At 32.8% G+C, this 21,599-nt stretch overlaps 1 protein-coding gene across 2 annotated transcripts; it reads right to left on the bottom strand.

Moving 5' to 3' along the window:
* Positions 1-1,949: 1,949 nt before the first annotated feature.
* Positions 1,950-21,200, bottom strand: LOC129807533 (protein bicaudal C). 2 transcript variants are annotated; one of them, XM_055856873.1, is made up of 7 exons: positions 20,900-21,200; positions 14,854-15,064; positions 10,588-10,634; positions 9,528-10,526; positions 5,626-6,273; positions 3,388-3,631; positions 1,950-3,317 (listed from the first exon to the last, which is right to left on the bottom strand). In XM_055856873.1, the coding sequence occupies exons 2-7, from the start codon at positions 15,050-15,052 to the stop codon at positions 3,103-3,105; spliced, it is 2,352 nt and encodes a 783-aa protein (XP_055712848.1). In that variant the 5' UTR covers positions 15,053-15,064; positions 20,900-21,200; the 3' UTR covers positions 1,950-3,102. The 2 variants fall into 2 exon arrangements, with proteins under 2 accessions (XP_055712848.1, XP_055712847.1); XM_055856872.1 differs by lacking the exon at positions 20,900-21,200 and adding an exon at positions 15,138-15,399.
* Between the last annotated feature and the right edge of the window lie 399 nt (positions 21,201-21,599).

The raw sequence follows: 21,599 nt of genomic DNA, 5'->3' as shown, positions 1-21,599 counted from the left end.
ACCGATTTTGATGAATGAGGGCTTAAACGAAAGATCTCACCAAATGCTACAACTTTCTAGAATATTTGAACTTCGTGGGACCAACACCAGGGGCGCCACAGTCGAAAAACCAATTTCAATATCACATAACCTCAATTATCTCGACACGTGCTTAACCGATTTTGATGATTATTTCAACATAATTGTAGAGCACATTTGTCTCTACATTTCGTCCATACATCATTTTCCACTCAGACTACGCTATCACTCCGATTTTGCCGTTTAAGTGTGAAAAAATTGATTTTTCCAATAATAACGCTTTGAAATCACTCAGATGCCAATTTGACTGCCTCTACTCCACCAAGACACTTAAAATAGGGGTTTAAATGGAAAGTCCCGCAAAATACAACAATTCTTTGATATAGTTGAAGTTCAACAAGTGAACACTTGGGGCACTCTGGATGAAAAAACAAGTTAAGAAACAAAAAACCTCGCTTATCTTGACTTCTGAGTAATCGATGAGATCATGTTCTACGGCAAAATTATAGAGAACATTCTGGTCTACATTTCACCCACATAACACTTTTCTGTCAGTTCATCCAAAACCTTGATATTTTGGTTTAAATACAAAATTTGTATAATTTCACGAATTTGATTCAAGATAACTGAATGGCGTCTCCCAACTTCAGCTCCAAATCGAATTTGCATGCACTCCGAGTTAGCTCACGTTAAGAATCTCACCTACATAAGCCGGTTAGGATTATCTGTCCCTTTTTCTCAGTGTTAAAACGGCTGTTGCGTCTCTAGGAACTTCGCTCATTCATTCAGACTGTACGATACGCGAGAATTGCACCCATTGCACCGTAGATGTGCAAATTCAACAAACACTCGCCCTCCCGAAGTATAGGCTTAATAGAAATAATTTTAGCAAAAAGCTTTTGTGCACTAACTACGACAATTCACCTCAACCTCAAATTCATCTAATGGTCCATCTCACGACCTCCAGGAGTTCGCGAGATAAAATTTGCTGGAAATTCAAAATAAGAGCCATTACGCCTTTAAAGACGATTGGATCACCCGTGACCCAAAGAGAAAATGATTTTTCCTGAGAACCTAAAGTAATTTTTTCTAGTGTTTGTATTATTATTATTAATCGTATCGGGATATTTTTGTTACAATGTAATCATATTATGTTATATTGTTGTTGATCCCGTGTTGGAAGAATCTGCGAAGTCCATTGTAGACCGCCCAGGAGCGCCTTCCCGTGATGTGAATGCTTCTTCCATGCTCCCGGAGTGTTGGGCGAAGGCGGTGCATTTTTATTAAGTTATTGTTACATGTGAAAATTTTCTAAATCAGACATTCAGATCTTTGCACCGGGCGGGACTCGAACTCACAACTGTGGGTCGAGCCGGGGAATCTTTCCGCTCAAGAGCCAACGGTCTTGCCTATTCCGCCACTGATTGATGTAGTGTTTGTACATAATCATAAAGTAGGAGGTTGTATGAATCTAGAATATTTTTTGCAAACTTCTAGCTAATTGCAATGTAGTAAATATTTAAGCTCAAAAATCACGAATTGTCCAATTATTTTTAAGCAAAATTCTCTTTAAGCAAAAAGGAAGTACAATTCTCATACTTATTATTTTTCATTAGAGTGAAAATTTTATCATTCATTGGTATCGCAAAATAATTACTTAAATTTATGGGTTATTTTTTTACCGATATTTTTGTCTGATAGATTTCCCATGTGTATGTAAGACATTTTACTGATTTTGTTTATCTGTTTCAATTTTATTATTGATTTTCGGTCAGTGAAAAATGTCTCGTCCTTAAAGGGCTAAAGCTGAAAGCGTGAAATCTCCAGTCGTCATACACAATTATAACTCAGTATATGATATGCATTTCTATTTTGGAAAATATGAAAAGTTTTGGCGTTATAGCAACTTGACGGTAAGAGAATTGGGCGACTTAGGTAAATAAATGACATTTTATTAAATTCTGCATAATGAAATAGTTTTCATGATATTTTAAGAATTTTTCATGCATTGTATTTTATATAAATTCGCAAGATATTACCATATTCGATCAAAAATATTATTATAGTCTAATTAATTTTTAAATAACAAAACTATATAGTAAAAAATATGAATGTAATAATAAGTTTTGTGAATCTGATTTTTTTTGCGTAGTAAAAATCTAGCAAAAAGAATTGATTTCATCAATAATATGTGTCGTTATTTTTTAGAGACAACTCTCATAAAATACTGATACTGAATCTTACATCACAGGACTAGTTTTCAACGCACTTTATGATATATATAATTTCAACTACATTGACCAAATTTACTGTAAAAAATTTACCAATTATTCTTGCAATTTAATGACAAATGTTATTGCTATATTCAAAGATTACTAATTGAATGAAAATAATTAATTCACCTAATTACTTATCTTAATATAATTGCACTAATGATAGAAAGAAGAAACATTATCTTTCACTGGATTTTTTTTCTTCTTAAAAATGTAGTTAGTTTTTGCTATTTTCTCATAACATTTTTTATATACTGTATGATTAAAACATAAATATCAAGAGCATATGATTACTATCAAATGGATTTGAATGCAAGAATATCAGATAAATTCTGAAATTTGTGATAAATTATTACATTAATTCAAATAGTGTAGTGAAAGTGATACATGCTTTGAAATTAGGGTCAAACATACTTTTCACTATATACCATTACTTTCAAAGCATATGGTTATGAATCATAAACATATAAATCGTAATGGGATAAATCAGCTGTACTTTTAGTAAATGAATTTTAAATAACAAATTGTATATGAAATAAATTTATAAATGTTTTCAAAATCTTGTAATTTCTGGAGACTCATAAAAAGTGTAACAAAAATTATTTTTTAAGATGAAAATAATTAATATCATCCCAAAACAATCTATCCTAAAAGCGTTAACTAAACACATGTTGGAACTGGGTTAAAGAAGTATAGTTATGACAATGTGAAAATTCAATTGAAATCCGGTCAATTGAATCCAATTGCTCAGAAAGGTTGTTATAAGAAAAGAAATAAGATTTGCTGGTACATGTATAAAGTGAAAATAAACTTAAACACCATTAGAACGTCGTTCAGCACCTGGGGCCGCAGATCCCGAGAATTTTGGACGATGCGGTGTTGAATTATTTGCAGACACAGCCAATGCCGTAATTGCCATCAAGAGTTTTTTACGTGCACCAAATGCTGTTATGCCCAATGTCGTAAGATCGTCCCCAGTAAGTGAGGAGAATGTCTCAAGATCTATCTCATTTGAGACAAATGTGCCTTAAAGAATGAAATACGGAAAATCAATCAAAAATGTTTTACCCAATATATAATCACACTGTAAACTCACTTATGTAGTGCTCCAAATCGAGAGATGTCAGCAAACTATGCAGATCTGGATGATTTCCAATTTGTGCTCTACGCTGAATTGGAGTTGAATCTAAAACACCACAAGTCTTTCCGAGCTGATAAGGTGACGCAATTGTGGTATCCTCCCAGTTGGATGCAAATGCACCTGAACTTCCTTCGTGTGAAACCATGGGTGATGTCCTACTTAGGCCTAAGCCAGCCCATCCTGAATTTGGAGTTCTCACCTGAAATTATGCGAGAGGTCAATAATAATATGAAAAAGTCACCAAACTTTCAATATTTCACCAATTATTGACTACAAGAGCAGTATTGGAATTCCTAATATAAAAGAAATACTCTAGAGGTAATCCATCTGAATTCAGACGGGAAAAACGAAGGTCGCTCCTTCATGATTTAAGATATTTTTGAATTTTACATGTTCAAATCGATAAAACACATACAAAAACATAGTATATACACATATTTTTTCTTTTTGCCAAAAAAATCCTGGTCCCAGATACAGGGTGTGTAAGATGGCGTATCACACTTCATTTTTCACTTCCGCTTTCTGACGAAAATTTTAAAGTGCTCTATCTTGGAAACGAGTTAATGTTTTTTTTTTAATTTGAAAGGCAATTTTATTTTCATTAAGACGATTTAGTAACTCGTCTTGTAACTCAAAATTGGAAGTTCATTTTTTGAGGGAATGCAGTAGGGGAAAGTGGTCTGCCTTTGAATGCAGCAGCCTTTGAACATTTACATTTTTCTTCTATTTCCCAAAGTAATAATTCTATTTTGTTAATCGAAGTTAATAGAAAATAGTTAGTTGTATTGACTATAGTTTAGAGAATAAGGTTTTTGCTTTGAAAAATAAAAAAAAATTGAAATATTTCAAAGGCTGCCGCATTCAAAGTCAGGTCATTTGCCCCTACTGCATTCCCTCAAAAATTGAACTTCCAATTTTGAGTTTAACTCGTTTAACTGGTTTTATGTAATTTTGAAAATATTACAAAATTTTAATTATTTTAAAAAAAACTTAAACGCAAAAGTGGAAGCTCTCCTTTTAGAGAATGTAGTACTCAATATTACTGATTAACAGTAAAAAAAATCAAAATTTTTTAGAATGACCCTATTGAGAAAAAACTTTTCGCTTTTCAAAAGAAATCAGATAAAAAAAATTAGGGTAAGTGTGCCAAATTTCGGCATAGTTGCATGCAAGCGTCAAAGTCTCAAGTTTGAAATGTAATATTTTAAATACAAATTTAATTTTTTATTCTTTCTTCTGAAAGAGTGTTGCTGGGAACCTTATAGACAGTTTATCGTCTTTATTTACTCTAAAATCATTCTTAATACATTGTAAAATGAATAAAAATATAGACATAGTTGTGGTACCCTATTTCGGCCACCTTCATTCTCATAGTTCCTTGCCCTTCAGGAATTCTTCCAATATCTTTTTGACGTCATCTCGTTTGTTGAAGCTACATTTTTTGTTATTCTTTTGCATTGTATAATCTCTAGAGTATGTAAAATCTAAAAGTTCATGGAAATTCGAGGAACAAAAAAGGTGGCCGAAATTGCAAGCTGGCCGGAATTAGGCACACTTACCCTACTATTCTTATGTGTATTTTAATGTGAAATTCCAACACATCTAAGATCATGAAGGGTAATCCTCCCCCGACCCGACTGAATTGAGATGAATTGGCCCTCTAATAATAGTCTAGTGTACCATTTATTAAGATATGTAAAAAAGCCATAGAGAACCATTGGAATAAAATCAAATATATAATTTCCTTAAATGTTAATTAATTTAATCAGAAACGAGATACTCTACATTTGCTGTTTAAAATACCTTATAAAAGTTATTAAAGTTTTCATGGAAAAGTATGATAAAAGGTTAAAAATACAAGATTATAATTTATTTAGAATAGTGTATATAGTAATGTATGTGTGTGTATTTTATAATCCGGCAAATTGAAGTTGTAAAAATTAATAAAGTTAATAGGAAGTTTTTTTTCTATTTGTATTTTTGTATAAAAGTCATCAGATCTTGAATATAATTCAATTTTCTTGTACTATACAAAATAATATTTTATTGTATATATGTATCTCAATGATGAAAAATACCAAAGTTAAAAAATTATGCCAATATATTTCCCGAAAATGTATTCATATGCAAATAAGCATAGAGGGTAAAATACTTAAATTGAATTAGTATAGTGTAACCCATTTATAATCTTACCTCGCCCATCATTGGTGATGTTTTCATGGCTTTAAGTCCGTCCAATTTCTTTAAATTGAAATCAAATATGGGACTGTGATCAAAATTGCGTTTCAACTGATAGTTGATATTAGACGACTGTGAGTCACTCGTGTTGAGAAATTGTGAACTGCCATAGCCGCTGCTGCTGCTGCAGCGACTGGATTGTCCATAGAATATTCTCTCCTGGGATGAATTGACACTCGGTGGGTGATTCAGAGACGAGTACATGTTTAAATGGTCCAGGGAGTTTGTGCTGCTGCTGAAACTTTGATATCCACTAGTATTGTTGCTCACACTTCTCGGTGAAATATTATTCGGCACATTGAGGTACTTAGTGTCCACTGGGTTTTCACCAGCCACTGACGTCAATTCATTCGATGAGAAGGTGTAGAAATTGTTTGGACTCGTCTGGTAACGACTCTTGACACCACTTCCATTCTCAAAGAGCGTGTAAGGTGAGCCTCGATCTGAGAGATAACCGATTGGTGAGGGCGTCGGGCTCTCAGGATGTAGAGCAAGAAGTGCCGGTAGTTGCATGAGACGCTTATTTTCCATATGAAGCATATAGTTTGCCGGAATACATGCTTGAATACATGGTGGATCCAGTTTCAGAATATCATGTCGTGCCTGTTAAAATTGTATCAGATAATTGAAGTATTAATTTAAGCAATTTGCAGACTTGTGTTTGTGATTTCACGCAATTATCGATGTTCACTTTAATTTTTAAAAGCATTGTATAATAATTTGCTAATTATAAGTATCAATAAAATGGTAATACCTTCAATTTTTTCATAAAAATATTAATAATACAAATTCTAATAGATAAATTTCTATTATTTTTTTTTTTGAAAATGGGTTTGCGAAGATTCATTTGCTATATAGCGAAACCTTACGAAATAAAGTAAAAAGGAATAGTATTGACCAATCTTTATTTTATCCAGTGTTCGTCAAACGATTTGTCTTCCTATAAAATCAAAATGATTCAATTTTCTCCGAAGCTTTCGAATCGTTTTTCGCCCCCCTAACACTTAACACCACGTATAAACACTTGAATTTTATTTTATTTTATTCATTTCTTGAATACTTTTTATGGTTAATTTTTTATTATGATTTTTCTTAAGTAAAAAAAGTGTCGAGATAGAGCTCTACATGAATATTTTTTCTTATGGTCTTTTGGTTTTATTGGTCTACTAGTGATAAAATTAATCCCTAAATTACATAAACATTTCAAAATCGAAAATTGAAAAAAAAATCATCATTCTAAAATGTTTTGGCATGAGTTACAAGCATACGGACAAACAAAAAATGTAAATACGAAGGAGATCGGTCATTTACGGATATTTAACTGATTCATTAGTGATTTCAAAACCGAGACGGACGAGAAAGTGCTTAGTCTCCGATTGATCACCGACCTGAAAGGACGTGTGATGCATGTGCAGTTCAGAGGGAGAGAGTGTTTGGAAAAGGGGAATGGGATACAGATTAATATCTCGTCCCTGACCCCTTTCTAACCTTCTTAATACTATTGCCCTGGAATATAAAGACGTTATTCCCACCTGAAGTTCACAAAAATAGTTAAACTTTTTTCTTTAAAAATTCAAAATTGTGATTTTTTTAGGATATAGGTATGTTCAGACGAAATATTCACCAGGACTAAAAGAAATCATAGCAGCCCTTTTCGAAATAAATCAAAAAACATTATTTGGAAGGCTGGAGGGATGATGGGAAAGAGAAAAAAAATCATCTGAAGATATCGTTTTTTTAAGTGTGATTCCTTCTAATCACACCTATTGTAATCCTCGGATTTTCTCAAAGTGCTCCGATCGAGCTGAAATTTACAGGATATATGTTTTGAACATCCCTGATGCCGAAAATCAGAAGCCCGCAATTTCGGGTCCGGCTGCCGTCCGGCCGTTCGTAGTACGCAATATCTCTGGATTGGATAGAGATATCTTCATAATTTTTTTTAAATATATCTACGCGCGCGTACGACGATTTCTGTGTTATTAGTTTTTTGAAAAACTGGTTCTACACCGGTTAAAAATCACGTTTTGTAGTTTATCTCGAAATCTAAGCATGCGATTTTGAATTCTTTATGTTTATGTTGTAGCCCAGAAAATTTAGACCAATTTAAAAAAAAAAACTAAGACATTCTTCGAACGGTTCTCGAGATATTTCACTTTAAAGATTTCAGTTTTAAGAAAATTTGCTATTAGCGTCAGGTGGGAGAAGCGGCGTCGGACAAGCTTTCCCCATACATATATAGCACTCTCTCACTCTCCCTTTCTCTCTCTATATTCGAAGATTTGTAAGGTGGCATATACAAGTCACGATCCGTGATGTCTTTTGCAGATCTTCGCGAGGCGCGATTTTTTTTCGCGGATTTTCGCGGGTCGCGTAATTTTTCGCGGATTTTCGCGGGGCGTGAAATTTTTCGCAGATTTTCGCTATGCGCGAATTTTTTCGCGGAGTTTCGCGGGGCACGAATTTTTTCGATGATTTTCGCGGGGCGCGAATTTTCGCGGGGCGCGAATTGTTGCGCTGATGTTCACGGATCGCGAATTTTTCGCGGATTTTCGCGGGGCACGATTTTCTTGGGTCGCTGACAGAGGTTCTCAATGAATGTAAAATTGAGGCTTCTATCTTTCATAGTTTCCGAGATAATCGACTTTAAAGATTTTCAGACACTTTTATGCATTTCTCATCCAATTTTCCTCATTAATAACGATAATAAGTTACATACAATTTAAACGAAATTTGCATTATTTATGTATAAATATCGTTCAAGTTTGCCACAATCCGAATTTGCAACGAAGGAATCACACCTCTATAAGCTCATCTAGGCTTATCACTGCCTTTTTATTGGGGATCACCGAAGACCGGAAGCTAATATCTTTCAGCGTTTAATCTTCAGGACGATAACAAGTTGGAAAAAAATCGATTATATAACTGCTCTTTCTTTGAGTTTGAGTAGTAAAATATCCAAGAAATTAATATTTCGAAAAAAAAAAATTTTAAGGGCTATGTGTAAAGTTGTGCATTCAATGGGTCAAGTGGTAGAGCACTCGCTCTATGATGCAAATGTCCCGGGTTCGAATCCCCTTTAGGTCACCAGGAATTTCTCTGGCGTTAAAGGTGTTCGGATTGCATCCAGTGAGCTTCACTGCACTTGATTCCACGGGCATGGGACTGACAATTTCATTCCGTACAAGAAAAAATAATAATACGTGTCTAGAAATCCCCTTGTGGGAAGGCCTTGTTCCTTCATGGAATGTTGTGCCAGCAATATTATTATTATTATGTGAAGAGTCAAAAGGGCGAAAGACAATTCCAAATTATTTAGAAAATTTTAATTGATCCACTGATGAAGACCCACACCGAGGATCAAAATCTTTGAAGAAAATTGATTCTTTTTGATTTGAAAAGAAGTTAATCCTCTGACAAACACACTAGAAGAACTGAAAATTAGGCAAAACCACATTAGATACAATATTCAAAGAATAGCATTGAACTTCAGAGCTTAAGCATTTCGTCTGATCTTGTATACTTTACTACCCTTTTCAATAATAATAATAATATATTGTGTGAATTATTGAGTAGATTAATAACACATTGCATAAAAATGATTAAAAATATAATTGCTTATGCGTGCCGTAGATGCGGGTTACTTTGTCCTTCGTGAGTGACTTTGACCCCCAATTGTTTGTAAGCTTTACTTTAATTCTAATGGTCCTCACCGATTAGACCGATTAGACGGATCGGTAAAGACCATGATTAAGTGCTAGAATTAAAGAAAAGTTTACGAACAGGAGGGCTTAAAGTCACCCAAGGAGGTAAAAGTCACCCTCATCGGCGATACGACATAATATTACCGATATTACCTGATAAACATCATTCATGTACTTTTCAACACCTTTTATTACGATGCTTAAGGTGCTTTGACGTGTTTTGGCTCGAACTGTGATGAATACATCAAGGGAGTTATTTAACTTAGCAACATCCGAAGGATCGATGCTATTGTTAGGATAATCAAACATCAAGGCCACCGGTAAATTACCCAAGAGTAGTTGTCTGGCAGAATAAACACCTTCGATGTTACCATAGATGAGAATTTGCGATCGCCGGAGTGGTCGTATATTTGCATCACTCAAATCCGGAAAGATGATTTTTGTGCTGGTAAACTCCATGATATGCAGTAAATTACGATTATCTTTTCCCTTTACTATACAGTGATGCTGAGGCGAAATTTCCATCTGGTGCATAACATCGATGCGTGCTGATGTGTTTGTGCAAAATTTATCAATTAAAAGCTGTGTCGCAATTTTCACGTTCATGCAATTGCGCTCAGAGCCCTTTACAATCACTGACAATGAATGTAATTTGGGCTTATTAGAGAAAGCAATTTGAACCTCATATCTTTGTTGCACTTCTTTTATGTACGGTGACTCATTGTCTGGGACAGGATGGCTAGGAGCCATGATTGGCAGATCAAACTGCAACACAAGGGGTGCAGATTCTCTCACAAGCGCACGCGCCTTTTCCACACCTTCTAGAGCACCATTGAGGGAAACTTGATTGCTTTTCTCATTCTGATTATTACGATTAGAGTCAGGAAAGTGGATATGAGTCTGAGTCTCTTCCATGATTTTCTTGATGATCTTTCCACTCTTGCCAATGATGAAAGAGTGATCTGTGTACGAGATATCTAACTTCATTGTTACTCTCATTCCACGTGAGTTTAATGAGCACATGACTCGCTCTTTAGCTTTCATCACATTCTCAGCTTTGCCGATGATCTTTACATGAGGGTCCTTCTTTGTCTTGGCGCCAATTTTCAATCTGCAAGGCCAGCATATATATGTGGAAGTATCAACCATTATCTTTAATAAAAAAAATGTATATTAAAATAAAGACGGAAATTAAATCAAACGCATATCTTACAGAATGGAAAAACATCTCAGCTTTATTTGCTCCCTGTGATTCTGAATCTGCAAATAAAAAATGTTTTCAAAAATTTCTATGAAAATTTTATCTTGTAGTCGATAAATTTGTAATTTTGCCATGTGTTTAAAAAGAATGCTTTATCTACTTCTAAGTTTTATATAATGAGGAGATTAATCCAAATAAAATCTAAGATTAAGATCCTTTAAAAATATCGTACTGATTTCAGGAGGTATCAAGATTAAAATAGCTGAAGCTATTTCTCATTTTACCATAAAAATTTTGCAGATTTTGCAAGTTTTTACACCACGACTCAAACAAAATCGCTTATGGAAGCTGAGATTATTTACGGGGAACCACGGAGTGCTTGCAATTCGGGGAGTTTGGTATTCGGAATGCGTGAAAATTCGATTTTGATTTAAATTTAGGAATAAAATAATCGTGTCGAGCTGGTTTTGTTTTATCCATTTCGGCCGCGGAGTACAGTAGGGGTAGAGAATCGCGGCGATTCAATTCAAATTCAACTCAAAATCGATTTTTCACGCATTCCGAGTTCCAACTTCCAAGCACCCCAAGGTTCAAGCGCTTCGAGGTCTTATGTAAAGGATCTCAGCTACCATGAGCTTATCTACATTTATCACTGGTCATTTACTATTCTAAATAGTTTGAGTACAGAACACTAACAAAAAAAAACATTAGTAGGGGAGACCGGGGTACCTATAGCCAGGGGTAGAATTAGTCAGTGAATTTTTCTCGTTTTTCTTAGAACTCAACTCAACTACATCGAGCAAAGTATTTTTTAATGAAAGTAGGAACACATCCCTATATTTCCAGAAATATTTATAAGTCTGATCCTGTTATCCTACAATTTAGAAGCACTTTTATAAAATGGGTATAAAATTGTAATTTTGATGTTACAGTTTTTGGACCAGCATTTGGTTTTCTGAGTTTATAGTCAAGATTTCATAGTTTTACCTCGTTTCTGGTTTAATAAACCTAATTAATAAATATTTTTCACTTGGATAATACTTATCCACTTTTTTATATAAGATGATAAACACTGAAACAGCTCTCGGGGCAGTTGTAGCCACTGTTCAAGATGAACATGCACCTCCAACTATTATTAAATTAATGAAATTTGTAACTCCCACTTTTTAGGTTGATTAGACAAAAAATTCAAATTTAATACGTTTTTGGATACTTTTAAGAAGTTAAATTACTAGTATTGATGTGTAAGAATCTTTTATTCCTTACAAGGACACTAAAATTGTCACTTTAAATTTTGTTTATTTTGGCCTATTCAAAGATGAAAAAGTCTAATAACACGCAAAAGGTTACCTATACTTTTTAAGGATATGAAATATCATAAAAGGATTTAAGGACTCTTACCAACCTTTTAGAGATACAAACTAATAGTCGAGTACGACTTTACATCCTAAACCATTATAGTTTAGCTAAAAACTAGGGGATAGTTTGAGCCAATTTTATACCAAATATTCATAAAATAGACAATTTTTATTGGCTAATTTCTAAGATTTTCCTTAATATTTTATACATTTAAACTTTACCGACTAATTCTTGAGTCCTTTAATTACAATATTCCAAGAAAATTATCAATTTAAATATTAAAATTATAGTAAATATTAAAGTTTTACTTTAGTCTTACGAGTCATTTCATCATTAAAACATCAAAATATTAAACTTTACGGGGATATTGTAGAGAAATGGGAACATAAACTAGAAAAATAGGATAAACACACCATTCTAGAGATATTAAGGAATCCCATAAGCTAGATCTAACATCATTTGGTCCACTAGTTTAAGAGAAATTAGCATCCAAAATAAAGAAAAATCAGGTCAATAAGACAGCTGTTCGGGTAAAGTCAATGACTCTAGTGCATTCACACTCTGTGTCAGCATCGGTCAGCACATTTTTCTGTTACAATTAAGAATTTCACTTTTGGTAATGACGCACATAGAATTTTGTCAAGTGAAAGTGGGAGAAAGTGATTTTTGTATAAAAGGGTAAAAATTTTCATTAATAAATCAGATCGCAATATCCCAGCCATCGGAGTTTCACTACAGTTCAGCAGCACGAAAGTAAGTAGTGCTTATTTACAGATTGCATCTCCCTTTGGCCAGATTCATCGGCAATACTGTTTGCCTAAAATCTATCAACGGCCAATAGGCTCCAACTGCCATAAGGACAGCGGCTTCTCGTCAAGAAGCCTTACGATCGAGGGCAGATTTTTAATGATATTTCTTGGGTAAATTCCTGTTGAGGAATTTATTCTCCAAAGGCATTTAATTGCCGGACTGCGAGATTAGGAAATTTATTTCCTGATCTCGAATTAAAATTCTCTCGAGGCACCCCCGGGGGTAGCCTACACAAGGGGGCATCACTGCCTTAAGCCCGGTGGCTCGAAAGAGCCGTTACTAGAGGCCGTGAAAACAGCCGAGAGTCAGTCCGAAAGGAGAACGAATTCCCCAGAATTCCCAAGAATATTCTTATCAGAGCAAGGGAATAGTCTGACCGGATTCGGACTACTCTCTTCCTCTTGCTTCGGCTCTCTAGCTGAACGGAGCCGAATCAGCCACTCTTCCGTGGCGAGCTAAAACTACCAATAATTTTTCACTAATACATAGATAATTGATAGACGAAAAAGTACTATTGATATTCCAAGCAATATTGCCATTTGGATGAGCAACTTGAGAAATAGATTTTTTCAGGATGTTTGCATCAATTTTATAAGAATGTCATAGAAAAGTCAGCTAAAGCCTTTTTTTTAGGTTTAAGTTACATATTTAATATCAGCTTCAGTGTATCAAGTGAAACAATATTTGTTATGTCCAGTTTAACATTTTGTCTGGAAAACTGGTGGCAATTAATACCCTAAAAGTGGCTATATCTACTCAGGCCGGGGCACGTATAGCCAATGTGCCATACTTTTTTCATTATCCTCTCTAGAAAAGGTCAAGGAGTTTAGAGCTTTGGACTACACTGCTCCATACAGCAAATATCCTAATGCTACTCATGAAACATAAAAACATTTGAAAAACCTTATCATTTTTTTCACAAATAAAAGTACCCCGGGTTCCCCTATACCCATGATCACTTTGCGTATGTTAGAGCTATCTTGCAGAATTTTTCGAGAGCTTCCCCGCAACTACCAATTCCTCTAGAAGGGTTTTCATATCTAACAATAGGGTGACATAAAGTTGTACCTCCTAGCACAAAGTTGTATAATTTGACGGTATATATTTCGTTTTATTTTTAGAATGACTGAATTGTCTTCCATAAACCATAATCTCATATCGAATTTTAATTTTCTATTTTTTCTCAAAAAGAAATTATAGTGAAAAGAGTCTTCATTTTGTATGGGAGCTACCAGAAGGGGCCATGGGATTACAATCTTATATGCATAGTAAAAGAAACTTTTTTAAGCCTTGATTCCATGCAGATTTGCAGCTTTATACCTATTCTCAGAGAGGAGTTTTAATGAAAAAGGTCTTTATTTTGTATTGGGAGCTACTAGATTTAGAAGGAGTGGTCGGAGAAGCGCATATATACATGATTAAAAACCCTTCCATAAACCTTGATCGAATGCCAAGTTCTGATTTCTGCTTCTCTTAAGAGAGGAGTTATGAGGGAAAAAGTCCTCATTTTGTATACTGGAATAAGAGCTGGGAGAAGGGGGTAGTATCCATTGATTAAAAGGTTAGGCCGTACACTAATCCCATATCGCATTTCATGAAGATTCGATGTCAAAATAATATTTTTTCGAAAGGATAAAGGCGTTCTTACAAGGACGTTAGATGAATATCGTCATGGCTCTCAGCAGCTATTCATCCTACACTATTACCTATAAGATTCGCCTAGTCTTGTTTGTGGACGTCACATATAGACCACCTCACATATATGTATTTTCTAAATTTTTTTTCTAAATTAAATAATTAAATTAAAAGAAATATCTTTTCTGAATTAAATAATTTCTCATGTTAGCCAAATGAGATTTTACATAATGACTTTGTTCACTGAAGCTTTCATTATCGGTATAAAGCAAAAACTTTAAAAACAAATTCTCATGGTAGCTTCGTAAGATATGATAAGGCTAATGAAAATTACTTATATTTCCCAGGTAAGATAAACGTGTGTATTTGTGCCAATATTTTACTTATTCAGATTATATGATCTCATGCACTAAATAAATGAATATATACTTATATATGTATAATTATACCATATATATATAATCTGAGAAATACCTGAAAGCATATTCTCCAATTTTTGTCTCTCAATTTTGAATCTTTCCACAGACAATTCATCCACACTGACTCCCAGTTGAATGGCAATTGAACGTAAATCACTCAATTCACTGTCAGCAGAAGAAACTTCACTTTGAGTCTCACTACGGGAATCGGATCCGGAGATCTTTATCTTGCTCAAAGATAAAAATGAAGCCATGATATCAATATCCTGTAAAGAGAAAACCCAACAATTCAATAGAATGTAACGATATACAGAGGTGCGGTTGATGGATTAAACTCACAGTCGTCATCATTTTGTCAACATTTTTTGTATTAAATTAGACAAAGAACAAAACAATATCAGTTTATTAGTCAAATGTGAAAAAATTGCAACCAGACAACTTCGATGGGAGTCTGGAGTCAAAAAATGCTTCACGAAAAAGTCACATTATTTCATCACCACAAATCTGCTTTGTTTATGATTTTTGAATAGTGAAAAGTCAAGGTAATTGAATAATACTAAATTTCTCATATTAAATATCACTAGTGGTATAACACGGGAAGGATCTATGAAAGAGAACTGGTCTGTGTGACATGATAGTCCACTACAATTTTTTTTATTTTTCGTCTGTTCAAAATACCCCAGAATTTTGTTTGTGAATGTATACATTCAACATCCGATAACAGAAATAAATAGCGACCAAATTTATTGATAAGACGACAGGCTAAATCCCACTCAAATCATGATTCTACATTTTCTCTGATTTTTACCTTCACTTTAAGCGCTGCAATCTACAATTTTTTGGGTATGAAATCACTGATAGATTCTCCATATCATTTGACGCTAATCCCAAAATGGGGCACAAGCAAATTATCTAAATACAAAAAATAGAGTCTACATTATAGGTTACTTCATGCTCAAAAATGTATCATTTATATGCTAACTTTCCTAAGAATCCGTAAAATCTCATAGGGGAATCCAGGGCTATATTGTTCACAAATATCAATTTTTAATTTACAGTTTTTTTGTAAGTGAAACTGCTCTTGTTAATAATGATGTTTGGCCATTAAAAATATGCTTTCACGTGGTCGCTGTAATCTAATTTTTAAATTTGTTTAACTCTTTCGCGTCTTTAGGGTTAATTGAAATCTATCTGTTCGTGCACGACATCATAATAGAAGGATGTAAGATTCTTGGCTCATTTTCTCGAGACTCCAGTTAGATTTCAATTAATGTAAATAGCCAAAAAGAAACTTTTTTCCCCGGGTCATATATGACCCTAAAGACGCGAAAGAGTTAAACCTTTATATTATTTTTTTGTTTCCCCCCTCACTGAGAGAAATCCGAAAAAGCTAAAATAGCATTCCGTAAATGTTAATTTTACCCTGCAGTATTGATCCGAAATCGGTGTAAATATTACCCTTTTTAGGTGTATTAGGGGTTAAAGGTACCCTTTTTCATGTTAATTTTACCCTTAAAAAGGTGTAAAATTAACATTAAAAAATGTTGATATATTTTTACACCTAAAAAGTGTTAAATTTATGAGGAAAAAATGTTAATCGCACCCTCTTTTTTTCTCAGTGGTTACCTACACACCCCCTGACCAAGGTCATGGGCCTTGAGGCCTATTTTGAGCAAAATCCAATGTTGGGAGACCCGATGCAAAATTACCTACGTATTCAAAAACACCAAATCATCAATGAATAATTTTTTTCTATCATTTGGTAAAAATAAATAAATAAATAACAGATACAAATTTAGACCTTACACATCACTAGCCGTGTTATAAACCTTTATTCTATTTATTAAAAAATTTATTTATATATATGTAGTAAATTATAATATAGTTCAAAGTAACAGTTCGAAAATGTTAACGGAAATCCTAAAAGAAAATGGTCAACTCCCATATCAAAATTGCAACTCAATTATTAGAACTCAAAAATTGTTATGTGCCAATAAAAAAAGCTTTAGACACAAGTTATCAGGCCCTGTTTGGAGAAGTAAGAGATACAGTAAAAGCAATAGCAGACAAAATCCCAAATGGGACGAAAACCTAAATGAGGGTTTTCCCTTTCCCTGAGAAATACTGCAAATTTTTAGTAATAATTTGACGAATTTTCAAATGACCGCATTTATGGATGATTTTAATTATTTTTATATATTTGCAAATTTTACGAACTATAATACTTATACATTTTTCATTAGAGTGAAAATTATTATTCATTTGTATTTCGAGAAAAATTACTTAAATCTGGGCTATTTTTGATCCTGTCGTCCAAAGATGTAAAAGTACACAGAATTAGGCTATGTTGCATTGTCAAAGTTCGGATGTAGAACGTTTCACTGAATCTTTTAATCGGTTTCGTTTCTATAGTTAATCTTTGGTAAGTGAAAAGTGTCTCATCCTTAAAGGGGGTTAAATCACATGGAAGGTGGGACAACATAGAGTAACATTTATACAATTGAATTGTTGTCAAAAAAAAATATTATTTCGCAATCGGTTAATTTTTGCTATTGGTTTAAAATTACCAGTGTTTAAGCTTTCTTTTAACCTTTAAGAATGATTGGAACACCGGTGTCCTATGAAGAAAATGATTTTTCCTTAATATCTAAACTTATTTTTACTGCTCAAAGTCCACACTTTTACTGCTCACAGTCAAAAGAAAGCAGCTTACCCCCCAACTGTCCTATTTACTATCCTTCATATAGAATGTTAATAGCCGGATAGTAAAAAAAATCAATCAGCAAACGCGATATTACATCGGACTGTCAAAAATTGTAGAATATACATACTCTTCTTTAGAATTTACTATCCTATAGATAGTAAATTCTACTATCCTCCTTTAGATTTTACTTCAGGTCTGCTTTATATTCTAATATCCGGATAATAGATTTTACTAGTCAGATAGTAAATTTTTCTAGCTGTATATTAGAATGAATAATCTTAAAAAAAAATTTTTTTCCTATTTCAATTAATTTTGGTCATTGTTTGAGCGCTTAGGGCTCTCTTCCTAGTTGATATTATCTGTATTTAAAACAATAATGCGTCAAAATATTTTTCTAATATTAGCACCATTAACATACCCTCATTTCCTTCTATCCCTCCTCTTCCCCATCAAAATCGTCTTGTTTTTAGGATTGCTCAAAAACGCTCATTTTTGACCATGTTTTAAGCATTTCAAAGTTAAAGATTAAAAAGGCTCTAGAAAGCATATTTCTCAATCCATTTTTATCACGTTTAGGCTCATTAGAAAGGTCTTGGAATTCTTAACAAGTCTGAACTGATTCCAATCTTCTTTTCTTCCAAACGTACGACTTATTTTTTGGACGTAGGGAGTAATTTTTGAGTGATTCATAAACCTGTTCAAGTTATGAAACGGTAATGTAAAGGTTACGAACAAATAAGTAATTTCTGTTCGAGAATCAATTTGTGAAACGGTTCAAATCGGTTGGGAACCAGTAAATGGTAAATGATGCGAGGGTTCTTTTGAGGTATAGAATCTAAGTCACGAGTTCGAGCACTTTTCGCAAAGCCTGGGACGTTTTACCACCTCTTTATTGATTTTGTTTATTAGTTTAATTCTTAGGGTTTATATTCGGTCAGTGAAACATGTCTCGTCTTTGAAAGGGTAAATGAAGCGATACACACAACAAGCAAATTGCAATAATCAGTTCTCAAGATTATTTTTAAGCCTTAAGCTTGAAAACCATTTTTATTTTCATTAATTTACGGACATTTTTGTATATGAAAGTAATAAAGTTGTTCTAGACAAAAACCTAAGTCCATCCAAATCTAAGAAAAAATCGTTGAATCTGTTGAAGATATGTTGAAAACATTAGTGTCTCTGGAGAGCGGAAGGTTGAAAATTCGGGGTTATAAAAAATATAAGGATTATTGTTCTCTCTGTGGACTTCAAGCAATAAAAGTGCAAACTATTATCTTGAAAGCTCATAATCTACAGTCGATAATTTCGTTAATAAGTTATCATTCCACACTAGGGTGCTTGAATCATAGAGCAAGTAATCTTCCGTTTATCCCAATTTCCTGTCCGATGAATAAAATTAAGAAAAATGATAGTCTCCAAACCGTAAGTTCTTTTTTTTTGTTTTTTCGATTTTTATTATATATGATAGTGTTCTCCTTTTATAACGTCTAATCTTTTGCACAGGATGGTATTCAATCCCACATCCATGAAAATTGGGTATTATACCATGAGACTTCCCATTATAACGCCACATATCCATACTCATATTATAACGCATTATATCACATATCAATAAACTGCAGTTTTTTTTATATTTTAGGAATTTTAAGTATAAGTTCATTATAACATAGCCAAGTTTCTTTGTGTTTCTATCTTAACTGATAAATTGACGCTTTCAGCGAGAAAAACGAATTAACCAATTTATCAATATCAATATAAAAAAAACGAATAATCTGACAAAATTTAAGTCTTATTCTAACACCAAAAAAATTGTTGCAATTTAAAAAATATATATATACAATGTAGACTTCTTGAAGTGCCTCCGAATTTTATTTCAAATTTTAACTAGGGACAAATATAGAAATTTTCGATCAAATTTGACATTTCACTTAATTTTCGCATTAAAGCCAAAATGAAGTTACGTTTTATTTGAAGACTACATCAAATCATAATTTTGTAATTTTTCTTCTAAAATAAATAATTCAAATTCTTAAGTTACATAAAAGTTTTACATTTGAACAATATATTTTTTATTATTTATAATTAAAAAAAATAAAAGTTCTGCCATAAGAACTGAATCTTTGGAGCCCTCTGTGGAAAAAATATATATGCCAATGAACACGTTTAATCATAGTAGATTCATCTTAAGTAAAAAAAAAAACACAAATATTTTCTGGTAAGTGAGTAAAACTCGCTTGAACGAATTGTTTTTGAAGAAAAATTGAACTTGGATTTTTGGAATTATACATACAAAAACATACAATCTGTGGAACGTTGCACGCCACAGTATTGTAAAATAAGTTGTGATTAACGAAAGAAGAATTCTTCATTCCTAACAAAATCACTTCAGAAGAAGTGCGCAAAGTTTCAATTAAACCGGTGCATTAATTTTCGAGAAAGATCGTCCACCGATTTCTCAAAGACTTCAAAGTCTTGATTGAAGTTGATGGCCGAGCATAGCGACAGAAATTTCTAAACACTCTGGTGAGTATTATTTGAGTGTCTTCCATATTCGTCCATATTCACAGCCTTTGCAATGCTAAAAATCTTTCCACATATTTAATAATTGTCAAAACAAACTTTGAATAGTCTTTTGAAAAAGCTATGTAATTTTTCTAGACCTTAATTGTTTTATTTATATTTAATTTGAGAAGAGATGTCAGGAATCAGGATGCGTTTTGCTGAGATTCTTTGCTATCTTTTAAGATTAGTTTGCTTCTACATCTCTATATTTTTAACAAGTTTATTTATAACAACAAAATAATCACAGCTTCTTTATGCTCTTACAGGATTATCATTCTTGCTTAAATACGGAAATGATACTTATTCATAAATTTGACTACAATATGTCTCCAAATTGCATCTGAAAAATAAAATTTTCCAGCATTCAAAATTAGTAAACATTAAGAATCTCATCTACAACGAGCTGATTTAAACCTATCATTAGTTTTTATTTCAATAACACAGACATCAAAGAGAGACACCAAAACTAATATGCGTATGTTATAAGTTATATTTTTATAGGTTATTCGTAATAAAATATTAATCCATTTAGCACCAAATATCATTGTTATTTCGTACTTGATCATTCTGTGAAATTTAATTTTGTTTTTGAACAAAAAAACTATTTTTCACATTTTGCATTTATTACATATATTAAAATAGAGCCATGAAAAAATAACAATATTCGAAAAGTACACTTTTTTTGTTTTTTCAATAGATAAAATTTTACTGCCACTGCGAAAACTTATGAAATCTATATTTAATAGATATTTAATAGTTTTATTTTTTGACTTTAAATTGAATATGAATAAATATAAAATAACACTTTTAATTTTAAAAATTAAAATGCGCTTACCTTTTTTTCCTTTGTGAAATAAGTTAAATCATGCAAAAATAATCTCGTTGAATTTTCTCAAACAAATAAGGAAATTAGTTGTATAAAAATATCAAAGAGAACACTTGAAAACGCGGGAACGATTTATATATAAGGTAAAAATACTGGAAACCTTGAGTCTAGTCCAGGAAATATATTGGAAAAAATATGTGAAAATCCTATAGAATTTGTGTGATAATGTGAAATAACTTCGATTGATTTTTATTGAAGCCTGGGATGCTTATGGTATGAGATGTAAATTACAACTGTTGATTGTGGGCAAAGTGGAGAAATTAAATGAACAATTAATTGGGCTGACCATGGATTTTGTATAATAACTTTTCCGGTTTTTGGCGGGGTGGTGTATGCTCTGTGTTCAAATTGATTTTGATAAAGTATTACCGTAAGTCCTGATATTAATATATTTCTCGCATTAATACTTTTGGTATTTCCTGGAATTGCTTTTGCAAAATCTCATTGCAAATTTAGTTCATCTTTTTTTTTTATTATTTTCATTAAATAAAAGTAGGTATTTTAAATATAATTATATTTCAAGTCTATCATTTCCGTTAATATTATATTAATACCATTATAATATTTTTTAATATGAATTTATTTTAATGCTGAGATTAATGTTAGTCACTACTTGAAAATTAAATAGGTATTTCACAAAGTCCAACAT

This window comes from Phlebotomus papatasi, chromosome 3 (assembly GCF_024763615.1).
Source record: "Phlebotomus papatasi isolate M1 chromosome 3, Ppap_2.1, whole genome shotgun sequence".
Lineage (NCBI taxonomy): Eukaryota > Metazoa > Arthropoda > Insecta > Diptera > Psychodidae > Phlebotomus > Phlebotomus papatasi.
The sequence above is the reverse complement of the archived record's forward strand: the minus strand, read 5'-3'. Positions and strand labels throughout refer to the sequence as shown.

Coding starts and splice junctions, on each gene's coding strand:
- LOC129807533 (XM_055856872.1), bottom strand. Junction 10,527..10,587: donor CTGAGATGTTTTTCCATTCT/GTAAGATATGCG, acceptor TTTTTATTAAAG/ATAATGGTTGATACTTCCAC. Junction 3,318..3,387: donor CGATTTGGAGCACTACATAA/GTGAGTTTACAG, acceptor TCATTCTTTAAG/GCACATTTGTCTCAAATGAG.